Source organism: Excalfactoria chinensis, chromosome 2, assembly GCF_039878825.1.
Source record: "Excalfactoria chinensis isolate bCotChi1 chromosome 2, bCotChi1.hap2, whole genome shotgun sequence".
In the NCBI taxonomy this organism is placed as follows: domain Eukaryota; kingdom Metazoa; phylum Chordata; class Aves; order Galliformes; family Phasianidae; genus Excalfactoria; species Excalfactoria chinensis.
Window position 1 is genome coordinate 19,038,153 of NC_092826.1, and position 23,515 is coordinate 19,061,667.

Sequence of the window (23,515 nt, forward strand, 5' to 3'; positions counted from 1 at the left end):
GCTTAGGAGCCAAATGGCAGTGAAACCTGTGGGACAGTACAAATCGGTAGCCTCTGGATGAAGGCCCAGCAGTACACTTCCCCTCCATCAAGCCACTGGGACATGGTTCACCCTGACACCTCCACCAGGCTCTCAATGGCCACAGTCAATCAATGTACATCCAGGAAAAGATACTGGAATAAGCCATCAGTTTACCTTTCACATCTTTACAGTAATCAGGTAGGATATTCTGCAAATGCCTCTCTCTGAAAATTCTCAGAACTAATGTTATCATCACAATGAGGGGAAAAAAAAAAAAAAAAAAAAAAAAAAAAAAAAAAAAAGCAAGCAAAAGTCTGATTTTCTAATGAAAGACCAAATTAATCTTAATCTTGACATGTACAGACTCCAAAGAAAGTCAATGAGTGTAGACTACATCAGCCCAAAAGGCCAAGTCTTGACGTATGAATCTAGATGAGCCTTGGACTTCCTAAGCAGAGAAGTGTCAACTGCCCCTAATTCACAAGCTGAAGTTGTGTGTGGCTTTAAAAACTTTATAAACTCTTTAAAACTTGACACATGACTTTAGCTACATACTTGTCATAGGTTAGAAATGATACATTTTGCAAACAGGAAGCTGAGATTTTATCTTATTTTGTAAGATTATCTTATTTTGTAAGATTATGGCTTACTTTAAACCTATGAAAGGAAAAAAAAAAAAAAATGAGGACACGTCAAACTTAAAGGTTAAAAAGATATCAATGTTCAATAAAAAATTTAAGTGTTAAAAAAAAAATCTACATTTTTGGAAACTCAGATAACACAATGCTAGTTCTGTTTTTACTCCTCATGCAGATAGTAGGAAATGTGCCATATGTTCAGCCAGGAAATCCTGCTGTTAGGCCCAGCGTGGACACATCCGAATTGGCACTGACCACACCAACTGCGCATTTCAAGATGAGTAAGATAGAAAAAATAAACAGACTGGACAAACATGAAAATTATTCATGATTATAGACTCTAACACAACAGACCTCCTTCTTGAAATCAATGGACTCTGGACCAGTCATCCCTTTCATAACAATTATTTTAAAGTTATTTTTAATATGAGTGAGTTGCATTTGTTGGTCAGTTTTCTCAGTATAGATTATGGCTTCAAAAACCTCTCCATGGAATTCTCTTTAATACGTTAGCTGAAAGACAATATAGGAAATTTTAGATATGGTAAAACATAGAATAGCTGAAAATAATTACACCAAATTATTTCTCATATCTCTGTCCTTCTCAGCCTTCTGAAGATTACACAACATATGCAACTTGCACAATGAATCCAAAAGCTTCTATTGCCAGGGCACTGCATAAAATACAGAAGAAAACAGCTTGCGGGACCTTGTATCTAGTCCCGTTGCTGTAACTCCACATCCTGGTTTCAGCTGGGACAGAGATTTTCTGCATAGTGTCTGGTGTGATGGTATGTTTTGGTTTCAGGAGAAAACCAACGCTGATAACATACTGATCTTTAGTTGTTGCTGAGAAGTGCTGTACAAAGCCAAGGACATTTCAGTTTCAAAGCTTCTCGCACTGCCCTGCCAGCAAGGGTGCTGGCTACAACAGGGAGCTGGGAGGGGACGTAATCAGGACAGCTGACCTAAAGTGGACAAAGGGATATTCCATACCATTTGAAATCACATAAAAATCTATAAAACCAGGGGACTGGTTAGGGGGTGGCTGCTGCTGCTCAGAGACTGGATGGGCACCAGTAGCGGGTGACAACCAATTGCATTGCACATCACTTGTTCCATATATATATATATATATATATATATATATATATATATACACACACACACACAAACATATATATATAACTCTCATTTCTTCTATTTCTCTCTTGCTTTTCTATCTTAGAAAATAGCTTCTATCTCAGCCTAGGAGTTCTACCTTTTTTTTCTGACTCTCTCCTACACCACACTGGGAGCGAGGGAATGAGCAAAAGAGCGTGTGGTGTTCTGCTGCCTGTCACGTTAAAACACAATGCCTTCCTATGTTATTTCTGATTCACACCTGAGAAGGAGAAAAACGTGAAAATTGCGAATGCTAAAATACTAACACCAGAGTAAAACATTTTATGTTTGCAAGGCAATTGAAAATAGAGGGCAGAGGGAAAGAGTTGTTAATCAGCATCAGCAGTTTTCCTCATACCCTGAACAACATGTATTTAAAAATTTATATTGGAGGCCAAGTGAATTCAATTAGAAAGAAAAAGCTGCTTTCTCAAATGGTTGCAGAACTCAGGAAAGACAGAGATCACATTGATAAAAGTAGTAGATATTTATGACATAGGGCATTTTGGAAATAAATATTAGTTTGTTCTTTTTGTTACTACAGTCATTCTTTGCTCATAATTTAAGCAAATTTAGAACAAATGGCACCTATGTGAATATGTACTAATATTATACATATTAGTCGCTCATATTACGTGTATATCTAAGTAAAATATATGAGTATTTATTCTCCAATAGTTTTCCGACTGTATCTTACAACATGCATTCATCATTAGGTAATGTCAAAATAGAAGTATTTGAGTTTTAGAATGGGTTTGCATGGGTATTTGATCATTTGTTGTTTTAAAGATTAAATTCTCAAATATAGAAACTGCTTAAAAATAAAACAGATTTTACCTCCACTTTTCAACATCAACAAAACAAAAAACTCAAATTCAACACCATGCTACGTCACAAGGTGTAACTTCATATTATTTTGGATTCCAGAATCTTTGTAATAATTCTATACATTCAGTGACATTCGAAAAAAATACTTTAGAATCACAGAATGGTTTAGATTGGAAGAGATCTTTAAGATCACCCCTGAAAACTAAAGTTTACGTATGTCATTGCCAATTAAACACTGATTTCTTCCACTTAAAAACCAATGCCTATGTGTCATATTTTCCTTCCTGTATAATAAGCTGAGAAAAAGAGGAATATGTAAAAAAAACAATTCACATGACTAAAAACAGTGAGAGTCCAAAAAAGCATTCTTATGCTTCTATAAGAACTTTTTTTAGGAGATATTAATATAGACTATTGCATTTCTATGGCTGCATTTCTGTTGGCAAATCTAAGAACACTTTCAAATTCCTGCCTTGACTGTGTTCAGATACCATGTCAGAAAGAAAATTCAGGTTACATATACTTTCCATTTTTCCTTCCCAGCTCACTGCTCCAGCACCTAATTCATGTATTTAATGGATTTGCATGTTTTCTAGCAATATTCTTATTGATCACAGATCTCCCATGTTAAAAAAAGTTTTCCTAAAATCCAGGGATGCACATTATTTGACTCATTGCCCTGGTGAAGGACAAAATTAACTCTAAAAAAAAATATTAGGAAGCTGCTGAGGCAGAAATTTCATTTGGCAAACAGAAAAAGAAGCTACCAATTTGTCTAACAAATATAGAAATTACTTTTTCAACCTTAATGATTCTACTCTGTACCAAAATAATTCATTTATATTGTTAATTTTGTTTCATGTCTGTAGAATTGGAAGGCTGGAACCCTTCCTATAGAAAAAATCCATCTGTTTTTCTCCATAAAAGAATGTTTGTTAATTCTGGCTCTTGGAAAGAACCTATAATCAGTTCCCCACTTTATTCGGTGTATCTGATAGTTTAGTGAAATAGCAATCTACGTTAAGCTTTTAATATGAATAAACACATTTGTGCATATTCAGATTTTTCGTATAAAATATAGTATCACAAAATCATAAAATGGGTTGGAAGGGACCTTAAGGATCATCAACGTAGTTCCAAGCCCTGCCACAGGCAGGGACACCTGCCTCTCATTCATGTTGCTGAAAGCCCCATCCAGACTGGCCCCAAACATCTCCAGGGATGAGACGTTCAGCACTCACAGCTTCTCCAAGCAAAAGAATATATATGTAATATTTTTTTAAGTGTTAAATGAGTGTTATGAAACGAATCGTGTAATGAGAGTTAGAAAAGCTCTAACTGGAACTTAATTTTCTTCCCTAAAGGAATAGCTGACTTACCTGACAGAAACAGCAAGCCATCGTATTCTGGCTGAATAAGCAGAGGAGTAAATGTAAAACCCTTTCATACAGCAAGCAGTAGATGCAGTAGATGCTGCACCTTGCAGAATGCATGCTTTAAAGTAGTATATTTCAAACAATTTAACCTTCACCTGACTCACAATCAATTGCTATTTCTTTGAACCTCATTACAGTACATGAATCCTGCTTTATGCTTCATTTGCAGTTCTGGATGGTTCACCAGTGAGGTGTATCTCACTAGGTGAGAGGTGCTGGCCTAGAACAGAGATGTGATTGATTTTTGAAACAATGCCTCTATGCTGCTGAAAATTTCATCTATTAGAAAAAAAAGATTTATATTCCTCACTTTCATCAGAAATTCTCACTTGTCACCTTTGAGAAAACAAAAGGTGATTTAAAATAATACTAGCAAAGTTTTATGCATGATTAGTAATGTAAGATATTAAAAATAGAAGCCAAAACCACATGCATTAGAAGTTTTCATTTTTCTTTTCACATGAGCATGACTGAAACAAGGTGAATGTTCACTTCCTCAGATAGTACATCCATTACACTCCAAATTATACCAATTCAAAAAGGACACGATTAGCACAAAACAGACAGCAAAAATTCAGTCCTACAACAGAACGTTGATGATTCCCAGCAACGCAAAAGTGCACAGCATAATAACTAAGTCAATATAATGCTCAGGTAAAGAGACAGAAAACCAGCAGGAATAATATCTTCTTTGTGAAATAAATACTTAGCATCCCCTTTGGATGAAATCTTTACACAAACACTTTTTTTGGTGAGCAGGTTGATCATAAAGCTCCTTCTGTCAAAAAGAAAATAACAGTTACATTCATCTTCATGGCATGGCCATGTTGACTCTCATTTCATATGAACTGGAGTTTAATTGATTTCATACATTCACACAGTCATCTAGACCGTATCTTAGGCTTAAGGGCCTCCAAACTTGTGCTGTGTGTCTGAGTGTCCAGGTGACCTGTGATAAACAAGTAAACTAGAAGACAGGTAATTCTCTAAATGACAGAAAGATTAGTCTTCTTGCTTTCTGAAGCAGGAGCTAAGAGAACACAAGTATGCAATGAATTGTTTATTAGTTCCTGCTATAATTTAGCGCAATGGATAAAAGTTGGAGCATTCCATATCTTGGGAACCAGTTCAGAGAGACTAATTTATCTTCCTCCCATGGCATTATAATAATTACAGTGTCCTCGATTGCTCCTATCTTCAGCTGCCTGGAATACCAGAAGAATATTTTCCTAATGATCACACACCTCTGAAATTCATTTTATTTGACACTATCATACAGCCTTTGTTTTAGAAGTGTTAAGGCATAGTGTAAATATTTTAATTAGGAAAGACATCAGCTTAATGCTTGAGTTTTATGCTAGAGGAGTAATAGTATTGCTGGCCATTATATTAAAAGCTTTGGGGAGAGTGTAAATTAATTTTGTAATTTATTGTTTTCATAACTATTAAGCTTGATCACTATGGTACAAATTTCCAAATAAATCTCATTTTCACAGAGTAAAAATGCTTCCAATAGAATAACCCACATGCTGCACAGAGCGGAAATCTAAAAGGCTTGTCTTGAGGGACATCTCCTGGTTTATTCAGCTTCCCCAAGATCAACTTTGATCTGACAGCTTCTGTGAATAACTAAAAACGTGTTGCAGGCTTTCAACTCTTACAAATGCCTTTAATTACTTGGAAGAGGATTAAGAATTATATAAGAATAAACTGTCACCATATATTCCAGTGCATCAGACAGTATGGCAAAATAGCCCATCGTCATCAAAATCAGCTTTGTTTACACTTGCCTCAATTTTCAAATCTCCATTAAGAGTATCAACCACAAGACATTCCTCCTGTTTTCCGTTGTTCACTGATGTATCCTTTTCTTCCTTCCCTCTCTGATTCTCAGAGGCATTACAAATGATATTCTCATTTGGAGAGGAATCTCTGCATCAAAAAAATCCTGTCAAGTAAAGCTTAAATTGTTTTTTCTTTCAATTTTCCTTTATTAAAAGATCCAATTCTATGCTTCAAATCTGCATATATATTTTCTAAATGAAAATAACTATTCTAATCAACGCATTTACTTGAATGTGACACAGGAATCACCCAAAAATACACATCGTTTTTAAAAACTGAAAACTCAAGTTAAATTTGCTTAATTTCAAGAGTTCTTTTTCATGCTATTTCCTCTTAAGGAATGATTCAGGAAAATAAATAATTAGAGGTCTATTTCAGGAAAAAGAAAAAGCAATTATCTCAGAATCATGAGGAGGTGAAATGGTTGAATTAACTGCTGACTTGCTGACTCGTTGAAATTCAAGAGGTGAGGTTATTAAATTAATTGTGATTCCTCTTCTAGCTTAGATATTTCTCAGAGCATAAAAGCACAACTAAGGAAGGCCCATTTTGACACCCCAAGATGTGATGCCAGACTCAAAAAGATGTAATTCCAATTATTCTACTTTTGGGGAAAAAAAAAAAAAAAGAAAAAAAAAGAAAAAAAAATTAGTTTTGTGCACTGATTTGGAATCTAACGACTTGCTGAAGCTTTCCACTTTATTTGGCACTACAAAGAAATTCAGATCCTTTCCATTTAAACCTCATTGGCTTCAGTGACTCTTTTTTATGTAAATGAAGTATCGTGGAAGTCTTTCACTTTAAGTTCAACCACAGATTTTCACTAAGTCATTACAAAACAACAACAAAAACTTGCAGATAAAATGTAAAGCGTTCCATCAAAACACTACTATGAGGACTGTCCATGCTGCTTTCTTTTTGCCCAAGAACATGAGTTGTCTGCTAAAAGATTGTGTTTTATCTTACTGCAAACTGCGTAACAAAAACTTATTTGGCAGATAAACTACATATAGGGACCCACTCAAGCATGCAGAATCAGCTGACAGAACACTGAACCAGAAATTGAGAGAACTGGAGCAACTTAAACCTGCTGTTGCTGTACAAACATGATCTTGAGCTCCCCAGTAACACCTCTTGGGAGCCCAGTCCTACAGAAATGGGCACTTTCTGATGTCACCTTCTAAAACACCAGAGCATAGCTGCAGGGCACAAAGCTGCACGGTGCAGGGATGTCAGAGCATATTCTGAGTATTAAGTCACATAAACACAACCCACTGCATATCATACACAGGTATTACCTTGGAATTTATAACTGCACTTTTCAGTTGAAATTCACTGACCTCAGATAATCTGCATTTTCTGCTGAACTTGAAATGATATTGCAGTGCACTAGTTTGCTGGTACAGGTAACTGCTTATTTATAATGGGAGTCATTCCTTCAAGTTAGCAGAGACTACAGCAAGGCTTGCTTTCATACAAAGGCACAAGATTAAGATTTCTCAAATCTAGAAGAGTTTGCTCACTTACATTACTACAGATCTGGAAAAAGACTTAGGAATATCTGGAGATTGAGGAAGAGAGGTGAGTTAGAGCTAGGGGGAAAGGAAAGCAACTGGAATGGAGATAAGACGATCCGTCTTTCAGTGAAGGAATACCACAGGTGTATCGCTTCTAATGTCTAGCCAGAGTTTGGTTAAGAGCTCAGACCAGTGAGAACGAGATGATGATGCACACGAGAAAAGAAAATGAACAAATAATAATAAAAACAATACTCCAGAGTGGACAAAGAGACAAACAAGGATATTGCTTGAGGAAGGGGCAGAAACAGACACAGACTAATCATGCTAAAGACAAGGCAGAAAACAAAGTAGTAGCTTTCAATGACATAATATTGAATTATGAAAACACAGCTACTCTAGTTCTGTTGTGCTACATTCACTTTTCAGGTGTTGCTTGTTTTTTTTTTTCCTGAAATGTAACATAATCAAATAGGTTTATATTTACTAAAACTATTAATCTTGCCATTTAACTGCAATTTATCTTTTACATTGTGCTACAGAAGTGATTGCTTTATTATTTGTGTCTTCTGGAGGCACAAAGGAAGAGCCAAAGAAATAGTGCCAGCAACAATTACTCATTCTCATTTTTCACTTTAATTCAGCCCATACAGCCATGGCAAAAAGTAAGACAATAAATGATCATTCACTGAATGCACTCCTCCAGATTCCAGAACCACTGTGCCACCAGAAGCAACAAACTTAAGCTTGCAGGGTATTTTATTAAACATTAGCCTTCTCACTCAGTTACACTGCACAGATGTAGCTAATTCACCTTTACACACTAATTTTTTAAAGATGAAATCCAAACAATATCTGTTATTTACACTGCTGAAGAGAAATCAGATTCCAAAGGAAAGAGCACAGCTAAAGATTATGTACACACAACGAGCTCAGACATTCATGTTTGGGCAAGGTCAACTAAACAGCAGTTTGAGAAGATATGTGTGCAGTTTGAGATACCAGCCTCTTTCAGTAAAAATTAGAAATACTACTACCCTCATTTTCTTCTGCTATTACTTTCTTTCAGGATCAGTGTAGCTAAAGCCAAAACTGCATGTAATTCCTTAGCTGATGTTAACATTTAATAAAAATGTTCTGTATTCTGATACAGCTGAGATCTGTGCTTATATACTCAGATTATGCATAGTTTTCTAGCACCGTTAGAGACATAAGCTATAATGTACAGACAACAACACAATGGAAGGCCAAAATCCACTTCAAAGCTACCAAGGATCAACATGAATATCAAGACTTCTCTAAGCTCATTCAGAAAAGTCAAGAGAGGTAGTGCTAGACTTCAGTGCAACAAATACACAAAATTATAAAAAAGTAATAACAAAAGTAAAACACAAACATTATGTTTTTAAAAGTTGCTCTACAGTTTGTGTAGTTGTGAAAATGAAAATCCTTGAAGTCAACAGGAAACTGATTAATTCCATTTTGAAAATATGAACTCTAAACTCTGTTATTTATTGAATTAGCACACTTAAATGTTGAAAAGAAAAGCAGCAGACTGTTGATTAAGGAAGGCTTGACTTGCTAAAAGTTCAGGGACTTTCTTTTTTCTCTTCACCAAACAAATAAACTTTCCCTGAGAAAAGGCTAGCAAAGTGTATGCCCCATTGCTAGGAGACTCATGAGTACTCTTGCTACTCAGTACAGATTCTACAGCTACAGAAAGAAGGCTAGTGTTTAAAAAATAAGTTTTATATATATATATTTTAATACAGAAACATCAGAACAGTTTACAACAACTGAGTGGTTGTCTTGGTACCTTGGAGGAAAGAAAAGGGGAAGAGAGGAAGGAAAACAGGAGAGGAGGTAGAACAAGAGTAAGAATTAAGTCTCAAAAAGCATGCAGCAGTAACATGTGCTGCTGCACATGCCTTGAATGCTCTATTGGCACTGAAACTTTCTGTGTTAGAGGGAAATCCGCAAAACCAAGATTAAGAGACAAACAGAACCATACAGTTTTGGTTCTCTGATGAAGAACAGTTCTGCAAAATAATGGTGAGAGACAAAAGATGCCTCTCTTTCCCAGCGCTAGCTAGGGAAGCATGCAGATGCTAAAGCCCGTTGCAGCAATAACAGGTAAAAACATAGCACACCTGCTGTATGTAAGCTGGGTTATTAACTAACAACAATACTCTTCAGGAACTTCTTACACAAACTCTGCATGCAGGCATTAAGGACAGTACCAAGTTCCTCCCTCACCTTCATAACAGAGAGGGTCTCTCACTACAAGGAAGACACTGAGGCCCTGGAGCGTGTCCAGAGAAGGGCAGCGGTTCTGGTGAGGGTTCTGCAGCACAAGTCTTAAAAAGAGTGACTGAGGGAGCTGGGATTGTTCAGCCAGGAGGAGACTCAGAGCCTCCAGGAACAGGACATCAACTGCATCACTGGGTAATCTATTCCAGCCTCACCATCCTCACTGCAAAAGACTTTATCAAATATTCTTTTTACAGAGTAAAGATTGCATGATTTTTTCTAAGCCACCTGAGCTCCACAGTTAGATACTCAGAAATAGAAACAACCAAAATCAGAGGCTCCTCTACAGCTCTGTGTTGTAAGTGCTTAGATGGCAGAAAAAAAACAATGTGACACTCAGGAAATGGCCATTTTTCAGTCTGATTAAAAAAAAAAAAAAATGTGACTGACTGGGTCCTTAATGTTACACCGCCATGTTTGAAATCACAGTTACCTACTGTCAGCCATATTCTCAGTATCAACCACTCATAATTCAGTAGTTAGTGAAGAGCTATATGTAAAAGACACAACGTGAAAGAGATGTACTTGAATTTTCATTATTTAACATCACCTGCCATTTACAGTTTCTCAGCTAGTTTGTCTCCTTTTTCCCCTCTCCTTCCCTCTCATTTTGGTCTCTTTTTTTCTCTCTGTTCACACCTTGGCATCCCAAACTGCAGTCCCAAGTGACAGACTCTAGGCTGCCAGCTCAGCCTGGCACTCTCTCCAAGAACGGAAGCAAAGGGACACTGCGGATCATTTCCATTCCACTGCCACTGGTAACACAGTAGGAAAAAAATCCCATCTATGTCAGAAACACATGTATATATATTTCATTAAAAATATATATGCAGAAAACCTACATCTCAAAATCCAAGTGGTCTCAACAATGTTGTTTACAGTTCTCACTCGGAATAAAACATATTTCTTCAATCCATTATATTAATGAAAATTACTGTCATTTTTTTTTAACCTTTTTTTTAACTTGAGAATAAACAATTGGGAAAACAGAGAATGAACCCTCAAAACAAACATGTATTTTTGAAAGGAGAAGGGAAGAGGGTGGAAGAAGGATATATTTTATCTGCCTGCTGGCCTGGAAAATGGATGTTGCTGTTGTGCAACTCTGCAGCTGCTCACTCTCTCTCAATTTGTTGTTTTCATTCTGTTTTTTATGATTTAATCTTGTATCCTTACAGTTAATCTGAAGAGGGTTCAGGCAGCTTTATTCACAAGTCTTGCACCAAATCATGACCTTGCAGATACCAGGAACCAACTCTCTCTTTTTTTTTCTGCTATGATAGAAGCAGAAAAATAAACCGATTCCTGAAGTGTGCAAACAAACTTTCAATATTCTCAAAACTTTTTGCGTGAAAAAGATTTTTGAGGAGATCTTATACTTTTTCATTCACTCCACTGCTGAAAGATATGAGATGAGAAATAGTTACATCATCATAACCTTGCAGTAGGAAGATGTATGGTTTGTTTCCAACTTCAAGAGAGCTATCAAAGGATAGTGAACAGCCAGATATATACAAAGGAGGTTCATGTATAAAGCAATATGCCTGGAGTGTGGCAAAAAATAAATAAATAATTAAAAAATTAAGATTTAAACCACTGATGTCAGATCTGAAAATGACTAAAATAGCTCTAAAACTCATTTTCCCAAGGGCAAAAATAAAAAATTACTGTGCAACTCAAACATGTTGATGTCACCAGAAGATCTAACAGTTCAGGCAAAGAGAATGACACAATAAAAAGCTTTAGATTAGCATTAAGGTTTCCTGTTCCCAGCTTTTATTAACAGGATGTTATACATGGTTTAATAGGACATTATAAACACTTGCTTTGGCTTAAGCAGAGGAATGAAATCAGCCATTTCACAGACTGATAGCACGCTACAAAATGACTGAAAAGAAGAATATGCCTATTCAGACCATTTTGTTGCTATAAAGGAAACCAAACCTACTGAATGATAGGTAGTACAGGTCTTGAGGACAATAGACTACATAAATGCTTTTGCTTAAAATGAAATAAAAAGGGCCTTTTTGTGTAAACCAGAATTAATGTGAAATTGGATCACACAAATCAAAGGACTGCAGTGCATACAGCCATAAATGCACCATCTGTGCACAGCAGACCTCAGAACAGAACTTCTGAGCCTATGGATTATTTAGAGTAATATTTTGCATTTCTTTGATTCACATCATTTCATACTTTTCAGAGTCCAGCGTTATACTACATCAGAATCCAAGCTCAGCTCACAAGGATAAGACTGTGAAAACCACTACGTATGGTAACTTCTTAACAGCCCTTAGCATAAAATCTCCATGCAATTCAAATTATGTCAGTGTCACCTCAAACAACATCAAATATCATACCGATAAGTAAATTAACACTGTGCCTGCTGCCACTGCCTTCTCCATAGATTCACCGTGTAGAAAGCAGTAAAAATACTGTAAGGTAGATAATAAATACAGGATATGGTGTAGAAAAAGAAAATTAATAATGGAAAACTGTTCTGCGGGTGTGAAGTACAACCTACTGCTGAATCGTTTATGACTTCTCTTTTCCTCCGCAGTACATCCAATATAAGAAAAACATCCTTGGAGAATGTGCAGTCTGAATACGTTCCAGTTTTCTTTAAGGCAACAAATTTCAGATCAATCAAAGAGGATCTACATTCAGGTACCTACGTGTCTGAGCGGTTTAGGATCTATCAATTGTAAATAGAACAGTCGCAACATCCAGAGAACAGTTCAGACTAGCAGTACAAACAATATTCTTTTAATAAAACATAATACTATTAAAGAAAACAGGACAAAAATCTATTGGGTACTACTCAAGATTAAACTAAAAAGTAAAAGGAATGAGACAGAAAGGGTTTGATGTTAAGATTCAGAGAATAAACAGTGCCTTTTAACACTGCGACCAAGTTCTCTCCAGACAAACTGTAATGGTTTTGGCTGGCATAATTTTTTTCATAGAAGCTCATATAGTGATTTATTTTGGATTTGTGCCCAACATAGCGCTGATAACACAATGATGTTTTAGCGGTTGCTGAGCAGGACTTGCACAACACTAAGGACTTTTTAGTTCTGTACACTGCCCAGCTAGTGAGGAGGAAGGGAAAGGGCACAAGGAGCCAGGAGGGGACAGAACCAAGACAGCTGACCCGAGCTGATAAAAAAAGGATATCTCATACCTTATGACATCATGCTTAGCAGGGAAAATAAAAAGGGTGGGGGGAAGGAAGAAGTGGGAACATTGAGAGTCTTCCAAAGTAAGAATTACATGTGACTGGAGTGCTGCTCTCCTGGAAACAGCTGAACATCTGCATGCCGATGGGGAACAATGAATGAATTACTTATTTTGCTCTTCTTGCACGCACAGCTTTTGCTCACCTACTGAACTGTCCTTAACCCACAAGTTCTCTTGCTTTTACCTTTCACACTCTCTTCCCCATCCCACCAGTAGGAAATGAGCAAGTAGCTGGGTGGTACTGAGCTGCCTACCACAGCAAACCTACAACATTCAGCTCAGACATAAGATGCTTGGTGTATAAAGAACCGCAAAGTAACAATTGTTGCAAGAGATAAGGAGGCTGATCAAAACTTTTTTTTTTTTAAATACCATTTTACATTTCTATTCATAAAAACTACAGAGTGTGGAGTCTTTGAGATACATTTTCTTACTGAAAGTAGTGCACTGTTTATTAAACTCTTGAAATTACTTTTGGTGCAATACCTCACACGTTTGGGACATAATTAAAATCGAGACAATATTGTTCTCACTTTCTACCTCCTTCTGTTATTTACACTGTGCAATGTCAACAAAAAAAACCAAACTGCTAAACATTTCTTGCTTTTTGGCAGTTTCCCTATTATCATTTTAATGTGCCACATTATTCTCATGGATTTCCCTAGATGAAAGACCTACCATATTAGTTGTAGCCAGATTTCTCCACTTAATTTAAGAATTTTAAAAAGCCTGTCACAATAGTCCCTCATAATATATTTTTTTTTACTTTCTGCTTCTTTCAGTTAATGTTAAAATAAATATATCACATGAATCATTCAGAAACTAAGGCTTATAGTCCATAAGACTTCAGAAATAAAGCTGAATATAATTTCTTGATGACAACTGTAAGTTTCAGATAAACAACACGAGTTTTCTTGAACAATAATAATGATCATAACATATTCTGTTCACCTCTCAATAGCCACTGAACGCAGTAAAGCTGTAAGCCTTCCCATCACGGCATACATAGGTTGAATAGATGGCCCATCCCTATATTTGAATTGTACAATAGCCTCAGATGTGCTAATGTTTCCCTCTAACAGCTTATCCAACCAATCAGCCTTTGATGACTGGGCATCCTTTTCGACATCTCCACCAAAGATGTCATGGTATACAAGGCTAGAAAATTATTCTGAAGACCCCTTAATCTAAAAGAGCATGTAATACATATAAATATACTCTGAGCATGCTTGTATATATTAATTAGGGAGCACCAGTATTAGTAACTAAATAAAATAAAAAGTGCTCTGATAGAGCAGTCTGTTCAGCAGAATTGATACTGATCAGCAGAGTGATTCTGGCTTCAGGCATGAAGTTCACATTCTTCCTCCTGTTAAACATAGTGTCCACGTTTACCATATTACTCTGGTTAGAATAAATGCATACTATTTCGCTGAATTATATATTTGTATCTCTACGTTTCCATCTCTCTGCATGCATAGAATATAAAAATACTTTCAGTTATTATTGCTGAGGTTAATAAGAAAGCTGTTTGTTTGTATCATGCCATTATGTATGATTTCCATTTCCCTGGAAAATATAGAATTAAAGAGGGAAAAAAAAAAAATGGGAAAAAGAGAGGGGAAAAAAAAAGAAAGCGAGAGAGAATTAGCCTCACTCTTATCATAGAATCACAGAATCACTCATGTTGGAAAAGACCTCAAGATGATCAAGTCCAACCACACTAACTAAGAACCCTCTGCTAAATCATGTCCTTGAGCACCACATCCAAATGGTCTTTAAACATATCCAGGGATGGTGACTAAACCACCTCACTGGGAAGCCTATGCTAGTGCTCAACAACCCCTTCTGTTAAGTAGTTTTTCCTGCCATCCGACCTAAACTTCCCCTTCCGCAACTTGAGGCCATTTCCCCTCATCCTGTCACCTGTCACCAGTGAGAAGAGACCAACCCCGCTCTCGCTTTAAGCACCTTTCAGATATTGGAAGAGAGCAATAAGGTCTCCCCTCAGCCTCCTCTTCCCTCACACTAAACAGCCCCAGTTCCCTCAGCCTCTCCTCACAGGGCATAGTCTCCAAGCCCTTCACAAGCCTTGTTGCCCTTCTCTGGACCTGCTGCAGCATCTCAGTGTCCTTTCAGTACTGAGGTGCCCAAAACTGAAGACAGTACTCAAGGCGAGGCCTCACCAATGCCAAGTACAGGGGCAGGAAGATTTCCCTAGTCCTGCTCACCACAGCATTCCTGATACAAGCCAGGATGCCACTGGCCTTCTTGGCCAACTGGGCACATTGCTGGCTCATATTCAGCCAACTGTCCATCAGTACCCTGATTATTTTAACTTATCTTATTATCACTTCTGTTTCTTACCACAAAAATTAAGCTGCCAGGTCTAGCACCAAATTTCACAGAGACCATGCATATAATTGAGGAGCACTTGGAGCCACTAAATACAGAACCAAGCAGCTGAAATCAGAGCAAAGGGCAATAGGCAGAGTAAGTGAAACAAAAAGATTTGGATTAATTACAATCAATTTGTCCTCAGATAATATTTAAAAATAGGAAATAATATATGATAGAATATAAGAGGTGACGGGAAAATGATTTTCATTATAATGGCTATAAAAGATAATATAACTGTCCTACTTGTTTCAGTCTTGAGGTATAAATATTGTTGAAAAGGTTACAGCTAGGCAGGAAGAGGAAGGCTGCCAGACAATGCTGCTCTAGATGCCAAATACCAAGGCAGGTAGAGGCCTCTGGAGAGACTGGATATCATTTCCATGGAAACATGTGAGAAATTCTCTTCTTTCCCTCCCTACGATATTTCAAGTCCTATTCCGTCTTGTTTAGAAGGAAATTCAATTTATTTAATTAAACAGTTTTTACTTTCATGTTCCAGTAAAATGCAGCTGCAGAGCTTGAGAGCCTCAGAGTGACATTTGGCATAATCACATCAAGAAAGAAGGAGGGAAATTCTGCCTCCATCCCCTGGCCAAGCCTGGGTCCCACTACATCAGTGTTAAAACAGCCATAGTTTCAACCAATGCTAAGTAACACTAAGACAAACAAGCAAAGAAAAACACCATATTCCAATGACAATAACTAACAACAAAAAATTGAGGAACCATGAAAAGACTCACACAGAGTTCTCACCATCATCCACTAAAGTGGTCTGTTGAGCCTTGTTTTAGATTACAAACTAAGCGAGTGTCCAAAAACACTCAGGTACAGCACAGTCACTATGATTCAACAAAGCTCCAAACACATGGACAAGTTCTGATACACTGCAACTGTCATTTTCCATGAATTCTTTTCATGAATGAAGAACACACATTGTGACCATTTGAACACAGCGGCTCCTCAGCTGCTTCTGGTGAGGCCCATTTCAATAAACCCATTATCTATTTTATAGTATACAGGATAAGATAAAGCTCAAAATGAAAAAAATAAATTTGTAGCATAAAGTCAACAAATCTTTTCAGTGTAAGTGTTAAATACTTCCTTACCTGTCTGATGTTGTGTCACTAGTTATTTGGTGCTTTACTCCAGAACCATTCTTAATTGAGTCTTGCCTGGTGAGTCCTTGAGCTCTGTTTTTGTCCAAAGCTTGTGTGGATATGTCACCTGGCGGTCCTTGGTACTGCAAATGCTCTTGGAGCTTTGCTTTTTTCTCTTGAGGTGCTTCCTCGTTCCGCGGACCTCTAATACCTTCTTGATCAGGCTTCTGTGGTGCGTTTGATCCACTGTTATAGAACCAGGCTCCTGATTTTGTGAGGATTTCTTGTTGTTTTCGGCACAAGTTACATACCCACATTACCTGTTTAGACATAATTAAATGGAAAATCTGTTAGCTTGTAAACGCTGTAGACAAATTTTCTTCAAGCATACATCAACTGATTACTGCCATTTCCAAAGGTTTAAATAGTGCTATTCTAATTTTATTATAATTACAATAGCTTATCTACAGCACATCTGTACAATCTTCAAGGAAATTGTTTTGAATATACATATACAAACACACACATAAAAAAACTTTTATTCTAACTTTGCTTCATTGCTATGATGCAAGAGAACGCCATAGAACAAGACATACATAAAAAAAGCATCTACCCACTGGCATTCCAATGGCAGTAAACGTGAAATTTGAAAATAAAGACTAAAGTTTGAAGATGATAGAAAAAAAGGAAGGGATAAAAGACTCATTAAACACTTTCCTTATTTATTAAGCTACTTTCTTACTAAATCAGTTGAAAACTTTGGCATAAATCCTTCACTTGTTTGTAACAAGTAATTTTATAGCCCTCCAAATGCTCTGCTGCAGTCTGCTTTTTATATTTACATGAATAAGCTGATTCTGAGATTGACTTAATTTTCTAAACTACTGTAAATTAAAGCAATTTTAAATAAAATAACACAATATATACAGTGCTGAGTCTCTCCATAGCCAAGAATTAGCATTCACTGTACAGTTTAAGCTATTAAAATGATTCAGACTTCTTAGTTGTGAGATCCTACACTTAGTAATGAGATTTTTAATATTCTAAAATCTGTTCATTTGCAATGCTCACCTTAGTCACATGACAGTGCATATAACTGCCAATGCCAGTAACTTTCAAGTCAATTTCACATTTAATTGTTATGTTACAATAAAATATACCATGAGGTAATGAATACAATGTAACAGCCAAGTTATTAATTTAATAGCATATTCAGATTGATTGTGGTGCTGTCTTAAAGTTTTGGTTATATATACGTAAAATTAATTCACCACAATTTTAGAATCACAGAATCATTGGTGTTGGAGGAGACCTTTATAGGTCATCTAGTCCAACACTCCTGCAGTGGACACCTACAGTGAGATCAGGTTGCTCACAGCCTGGTCCAGCCAGATCTTGATTGTCTAATAGTGGGTGCTGCCACAACCTTGGTGTAAGACCTTGCAATTAGCTTTGTGGAACCTCATGAGGTTCACCTAGGCCCACTGTGCAAGCCTGTCATGGTCTCTCTGGATGGCCATCCAGCACACTGACTACAAACCACATAGCCTGGTGTCATCTACAAACGTGCTGAGGATGCACTCGATCCCACTGTTGATTTCACTGATAAAGATATGAAAGAGCTTAGTTCCCAGTACAGACCCCTCAGTACAGACATCACTCATCACTGATTCCATCCAGACATGGAGCCATTAACCTCTTTAGCCCTTCACTCCTTGATTTTCATTTTTCTTTAGCCTTAACTTGACTCTTCCTTATTTATTTTTTGTCTTGCTTTTACTGCATGTTCCTTCAATGTCTACACTCAGCCTTCAATGTAGTTATCATGTCACCAGTTCTAAGCCAATACTGAACTGACTCTTTTTCAAATGCTCTCAAAATAGGAAATTCAGGGGTTTAATTTAATGCTCTTTATTATTCTTTTAAATGCTAGGTGGTTGAATTACACTGAAAATTTAGCTCCTGCCTCTATAATACACCTGGCTCTGCCCACCACAAAAGTCTTTGGAATCTGTAAGCTTTATCTCACTTTCCTTCACTAGTAAGTTAACTAATAGAAAATTTTGGCCATGTTGTCTTGTCAAGATTCATCAAAAATGTTTTTGGTGAGAGTTCTTACTCAAATTCACTGACTGCCTTATCACAATCTGCTATGCCAGGGGTAGCGTACTTGCCAGTGTAATGGTGGCAATATGTCCCCATCCTGGCAAGCATCTCTCCTAACTTTTTATAGCACTGATATTCCACTTCTGAGAACTCAAGTCAGCTTATTTCAATGAAGCAGAACAAGTTATCTAAGCAAGGACAGGGTAAAAAAAGCAAAAAAAAAAAGGAAGGCTCTCTGAGCAGCTGGCTGTCTGAAGTAGGCTAGATTTCCCTCAAAGGTCAATACTATGCATGCTTCAGGCCTGGCCATCAGTCAAATATAAATGTCAGAGCAGGTCTATTTTACTTTTGTGAATTGCTAATTTAGGAAAAAGGCAAAAGCTCCAAAATGAATCTTCCATACCAAAGACAGAAGTATTTTTTCCCTATTTAATAAGTTACAATTAAAAGCCTTTAGTATTTATACATGTTTTTCCACATGTATTCACAAGCTGTAAACTTTCCAACTATGTATTAGTGTAATGAAAGGACCTGATCCAAAACAATTAAGTATAAAAATAAATTACAACTTGAATCACTACCACACAAAATAGCCCCAAAATTTTGTTTATTGATTTCCTACTATTAGTAGATATTCAAATGTTACAAAAACTAGTTAACACATTCTAAACATTTAAGCAACCGTGTCCTCATCTGTCAGCCACATTTTCTCCAAGGATAATGCACTCTAAGATGACCAGTACTATCTTTCTGTACCCAACAAAATGATACATGCTCCTGAGTGAATAGGATTTAACAGCTCTTCCTCTAAAAGAACCATCACAAGAGTACTCCTGGTCTAACCTCTTCCCTATGACACACAAGATGTAGTAACCTGTTACAACATAAATCTCAGCTGCTACCAAACTGGTTAGCTGATGATGTATATCAGAGCAAACCAATGCAATTGGTGGTGCCATGAGACTGGCATGAAACAAGCAAATGTTTTATGATAAAAGTTTAAACAAGCCCAGGCTATTGTAGAAGCTACTGCCTATCTTTGTTGTAGATGTCATTATTGTAGATATCTTTGTTGCAGGTAACTGATATTTTAATGTTCATCTTTAAAGTCTGGAAGCTATTTCTCATTGATTATCAGTGACACATTGTGGAAGACACCATGTTATATCCCAGCCCTACTGGAGTCAAACTGGCTCTTAATGTTTCCACCATTCAGTATTTCTTATGGAATACCAAAATCATCTGGTCAGACCTACAAGAAATAACAGGAGTACTTAAGCTGAAAGCACCTCATGAGCATTTTCAAAAATAAAAATTTACTTAAGGCATTCATATTGGAAAAAAAAAAAAAAATACATTTCTTTTATTTGGAAAAGAATTCTAAGATCATCTAGTTCAACTGTCCACCTACCACCAATATTGCCCACTAGACCACATCCCTGAGTAAAACATCTACATTTACAGTGCAGACCTCTCAACTATGTCAGCCATGCATGTAGGAGCAGAGAGAGCAAGGCAACACCAGCTGGGTGGGACTTCTCCTCCTGCAATCAGGACCCACTAAAGCAGCTGCTCTGAGGCAGCTCCCAGGCCAGCAGAGACATCCTGTCCCAGTCAAAGCTCAACTGGAGTTTTGTGTGGCTGGGTCAGACACTCGGCAAGGGGAAAGGGAGATCCATGAGTGGATCTTGTGCTAAAGCTCACATTTTGACAGTTCTGCAAGGGAGAACCACGAAAGCCTTACCTCTAAAACAGCAATTTTCAAATGGTTAATCCTTTCCACAAGAACTGTGCACTCTGAAGCAGGCACACTGCCAGCTACACCTGCTTCCAGTACTCCACCACTACTCTGAAGAGCTCAATAGCCTAAGTCACAAACACATTTTGTGCACAAAAAAATAAGAGTTGCATCTTGGAGTGTCAATTCTCAACACCAGAACAGGTCCAATTTTAAAAGGAAAACGTGGAGCAAAGTGTGCTCTTCAGCAGCTCTAACAGACCTTAAGTAACAGTTTAGAGGCAGAAGTACAAGAACTACTGACACGCATTTCAATCCAAAAGGCTGACCCACCACCTAGTGCCTGGGATAAGAATTGCTGAAGCTCTTCTCAAATACATTTCTCCTGGAAAACGTGAAAACAACCACACAAAGTATATCTATCCTGATATTTTGACATTAACTCTTAACTTCTATTTATTTAGGATAAATACCTCTTATTAGATACAGAACTTTCTTTTTGAAAAGACACATTTTTAATTTGGATTCGACAGATTTATTTCAAACCCTTCAGCTGCTTTCAGTTCACAAAGATTAACTCTATACAGGGAAGGAACAAATTCAGGTTTTGTTTTTTTCTCAAGTTTATAACATGCCCTAATTTCTACCAGCACCATCCAAAAGCTTTCGTTATATGTTAACATTATTTATTCTGAAAGTATACAAAAGCAAACTCCGCAATAGACAAATAATCAGCCATTGCACATCTATGTAATAGACATCGCTCCTTTATATTATCCTAAATAAAATCATTATGCATTTGTTCATTAGTAGAAACTTTTCGTAACATATTACACACACATAAACTCATTTAAATGGAAAATAAATTTATGAAGAAATTAAATCTGAAGACATTTTAAATAAAATTATGTGTAATAAAAATGATACAGTATCACAGCCATTTTAATAGCATCTAATAAATTGTGTGAAAAGACAGCTACCTTACAAAATATTCGCCATTCCTCATATAATTAAAGTGCAGGTGGCCCAATGGTAACTTCTGAGAATAAAATGTAAGACTCACTACATTTAAAATTAGGTTAAAAGACACTGTATATTTGATTACTCATTAGCCTGAGTTTGATAGTTTGGATACTACAATTTAAGAAATAATTACCTTAAATTCTCATTAGGCTTAAGAACAGTACTTTGAATTGCAACTGTGCAGAGGAGGTGCAGGTAATAAGGATTACAGAGAACAGTAAGGTTCGTTATTACAGTACTACCAGCTTTCAGCATTAATTTCCTTGCCACATATAGCAATATATTAGTGCAATATTAACTGCTATGCTTGCTGATAGTGATTTTCAAAAAGCTTCTCTTAGAATCATAGAATCCTTAAAGTTGGAAGGCATCATAAAAGATCATTTAGTCCAACTCCCCTGCAATGAACAGGAACACCACAGCTAGATCATGTTGCCCAGGGCCTGATCCACCTCATCTTAGAAGTCTTCATGGATGGGGAATCAACCACATCTCTGAGTAACCTGTTCCAGTGCCTCACCACCCACTATAAAAGATTTCTTCCCTATTTCTAATCTAAATCCACCTGCTCTGAGCATGAAGCCATTTCTCCTCCTTGTTCTGTCACAACTGACCCTGCTAAGACTCTCTGTCCTTTTTCTCCCTGTAGCTCCCTTGAAAGGCTGCTATCTGATGGTCACCTCACAGTCTTCTCATCTCCCAGCCAAACAGTCCCAGCTCTTTTAGCCTGTCCTGGTAGGAGAGTTGTTTCACTCTTTGGGTTTCCATCACTTTGTTTAAATATATATACATATATGCATATATACATATTATAATTATGTGTACAATTCCTTAAACATTCTCCAAGGTAGCAAGATCATAGTACTGAAAAGACTGGAGAAGAAAATTGAAGAGAAAGAAAATTCTTTCCAGCATCAAGCAACTCATTATGTTTAATAACACACTAAAGTTAATATGTTTTTTACAGTCTGTCATACATAAGAAGTACCTTGATCATATTACGGCAGAGTGCAATGTTTGCAGCCACCCTGTATCAAAGAAGTTTTTTTGAGGAAGAAATACTTCAATTTCTCCATTAGTCACTGCTTTGATTTGGATTAGACACTGCTGAACTTGCTGGCAACGTAAGCCACCTTCCTCTGTAAAATCACTGAAGTTCCAATTACACAGCAAATGCACACATCTTTTGCTAATATGGCCTTACTACAAGATACACTGGTGTCTTCCATCTTATCCCAAGTTCTAGTCTAATCAGTGGCTGTCTTGGTTCTGTGGCTTCAATTGTCCTGATCAAAATCTTTTTGTTCTTCACAGTATTCATGTTTTTTCCCAGCCTGAAATCTCAATTCTATCTTACAGCTAAGACTACTGGTGTATGTTATATTCCTTTCTACAAGGTGTATCCTTAAATGTTTTTAATTTGCATGGAATCAGAGAACTGCAGGTGTTGGAAGGGACCTCATGAGAACATTGAGTCCAACCTCCCTGCTGCAGTAGGTTCCTACAGTAGGTTGCATAGGTTGCATAGGTAGACATCCAGACAGGTCTTGAATATCTCCATAGAAGGACTCCACAACCTCTCATGGCAACCTGTTCCAGTGCTCCATCACATTTACTGTAAAGGTTTTCTGCATGTTAGTATAGTATGGAACTTCACATGTTTTTCAGCCATTACTCCTTGTCCTATCACTAAGCACCACCAAGAAGAGCCTAGCCTCATCCCTTTGCTTCCCACCTCCCTTAAGATACCTATAAATACTTATCAGAATCCCTCTTAGATTCTTTTCCCCAGGTTGAACAGACACAGGTTACTCAGCCTTTCCTCATATGGGAGATGCTCCAGGCCCTTCAGCATCTTTGTGGCCCTCTGCTGGACTCTTTCTACAACATCCCCACCTTTTTTAAACTGGGGAGCCCAGAACTGGACACTGTGTTCTAAATGTGGCCTCAACAGGGCAGAGCAGAGGGGAGGATCACCTCCCTCAACATTCCAGCCACGCTCTTATTAATGCATCCTAGGATACCACTGGCCTTCTTGCTGCAAGGGCACATTGCTGGCTCATCATCACCCTGTTGTTCAGCAGAACTCCCAGGTCCTTCTCTGCACAGCTCCTCTCCAACAGGTCAGCCCCTAACCTGTACCGATGCATGT

At 37.2% G+C, this 23,515-nt stretch overlaps 1 protein-coding gene across 41 annotated transcripts in view; it reads right to left on the bottom strand.

Moving 5' to 3' along the window:
• RIMS2 (regulating synaptic membrane exocytosis 2) overlaps positions 1-23,515 on the bottom strand; it is a 425,424-nt gene that overhangs the window by 298,595 nt on the left and 103,314 nt on the right. For all 41 annotated transcript variants that reach the window (XM_072327906.1, XM_072327921.1, XM_072327930.1 and 38 more), the window contains one exon: positions 16,506-16,816. In XM_072327906.1, coding sequence (XP_072184007.1) covers positions 16,506-16,816 — 311 coding nt within the window. The remainder of the gene's footprint in view (positions 1-16,505; positions 16,817-23,515) is intronic.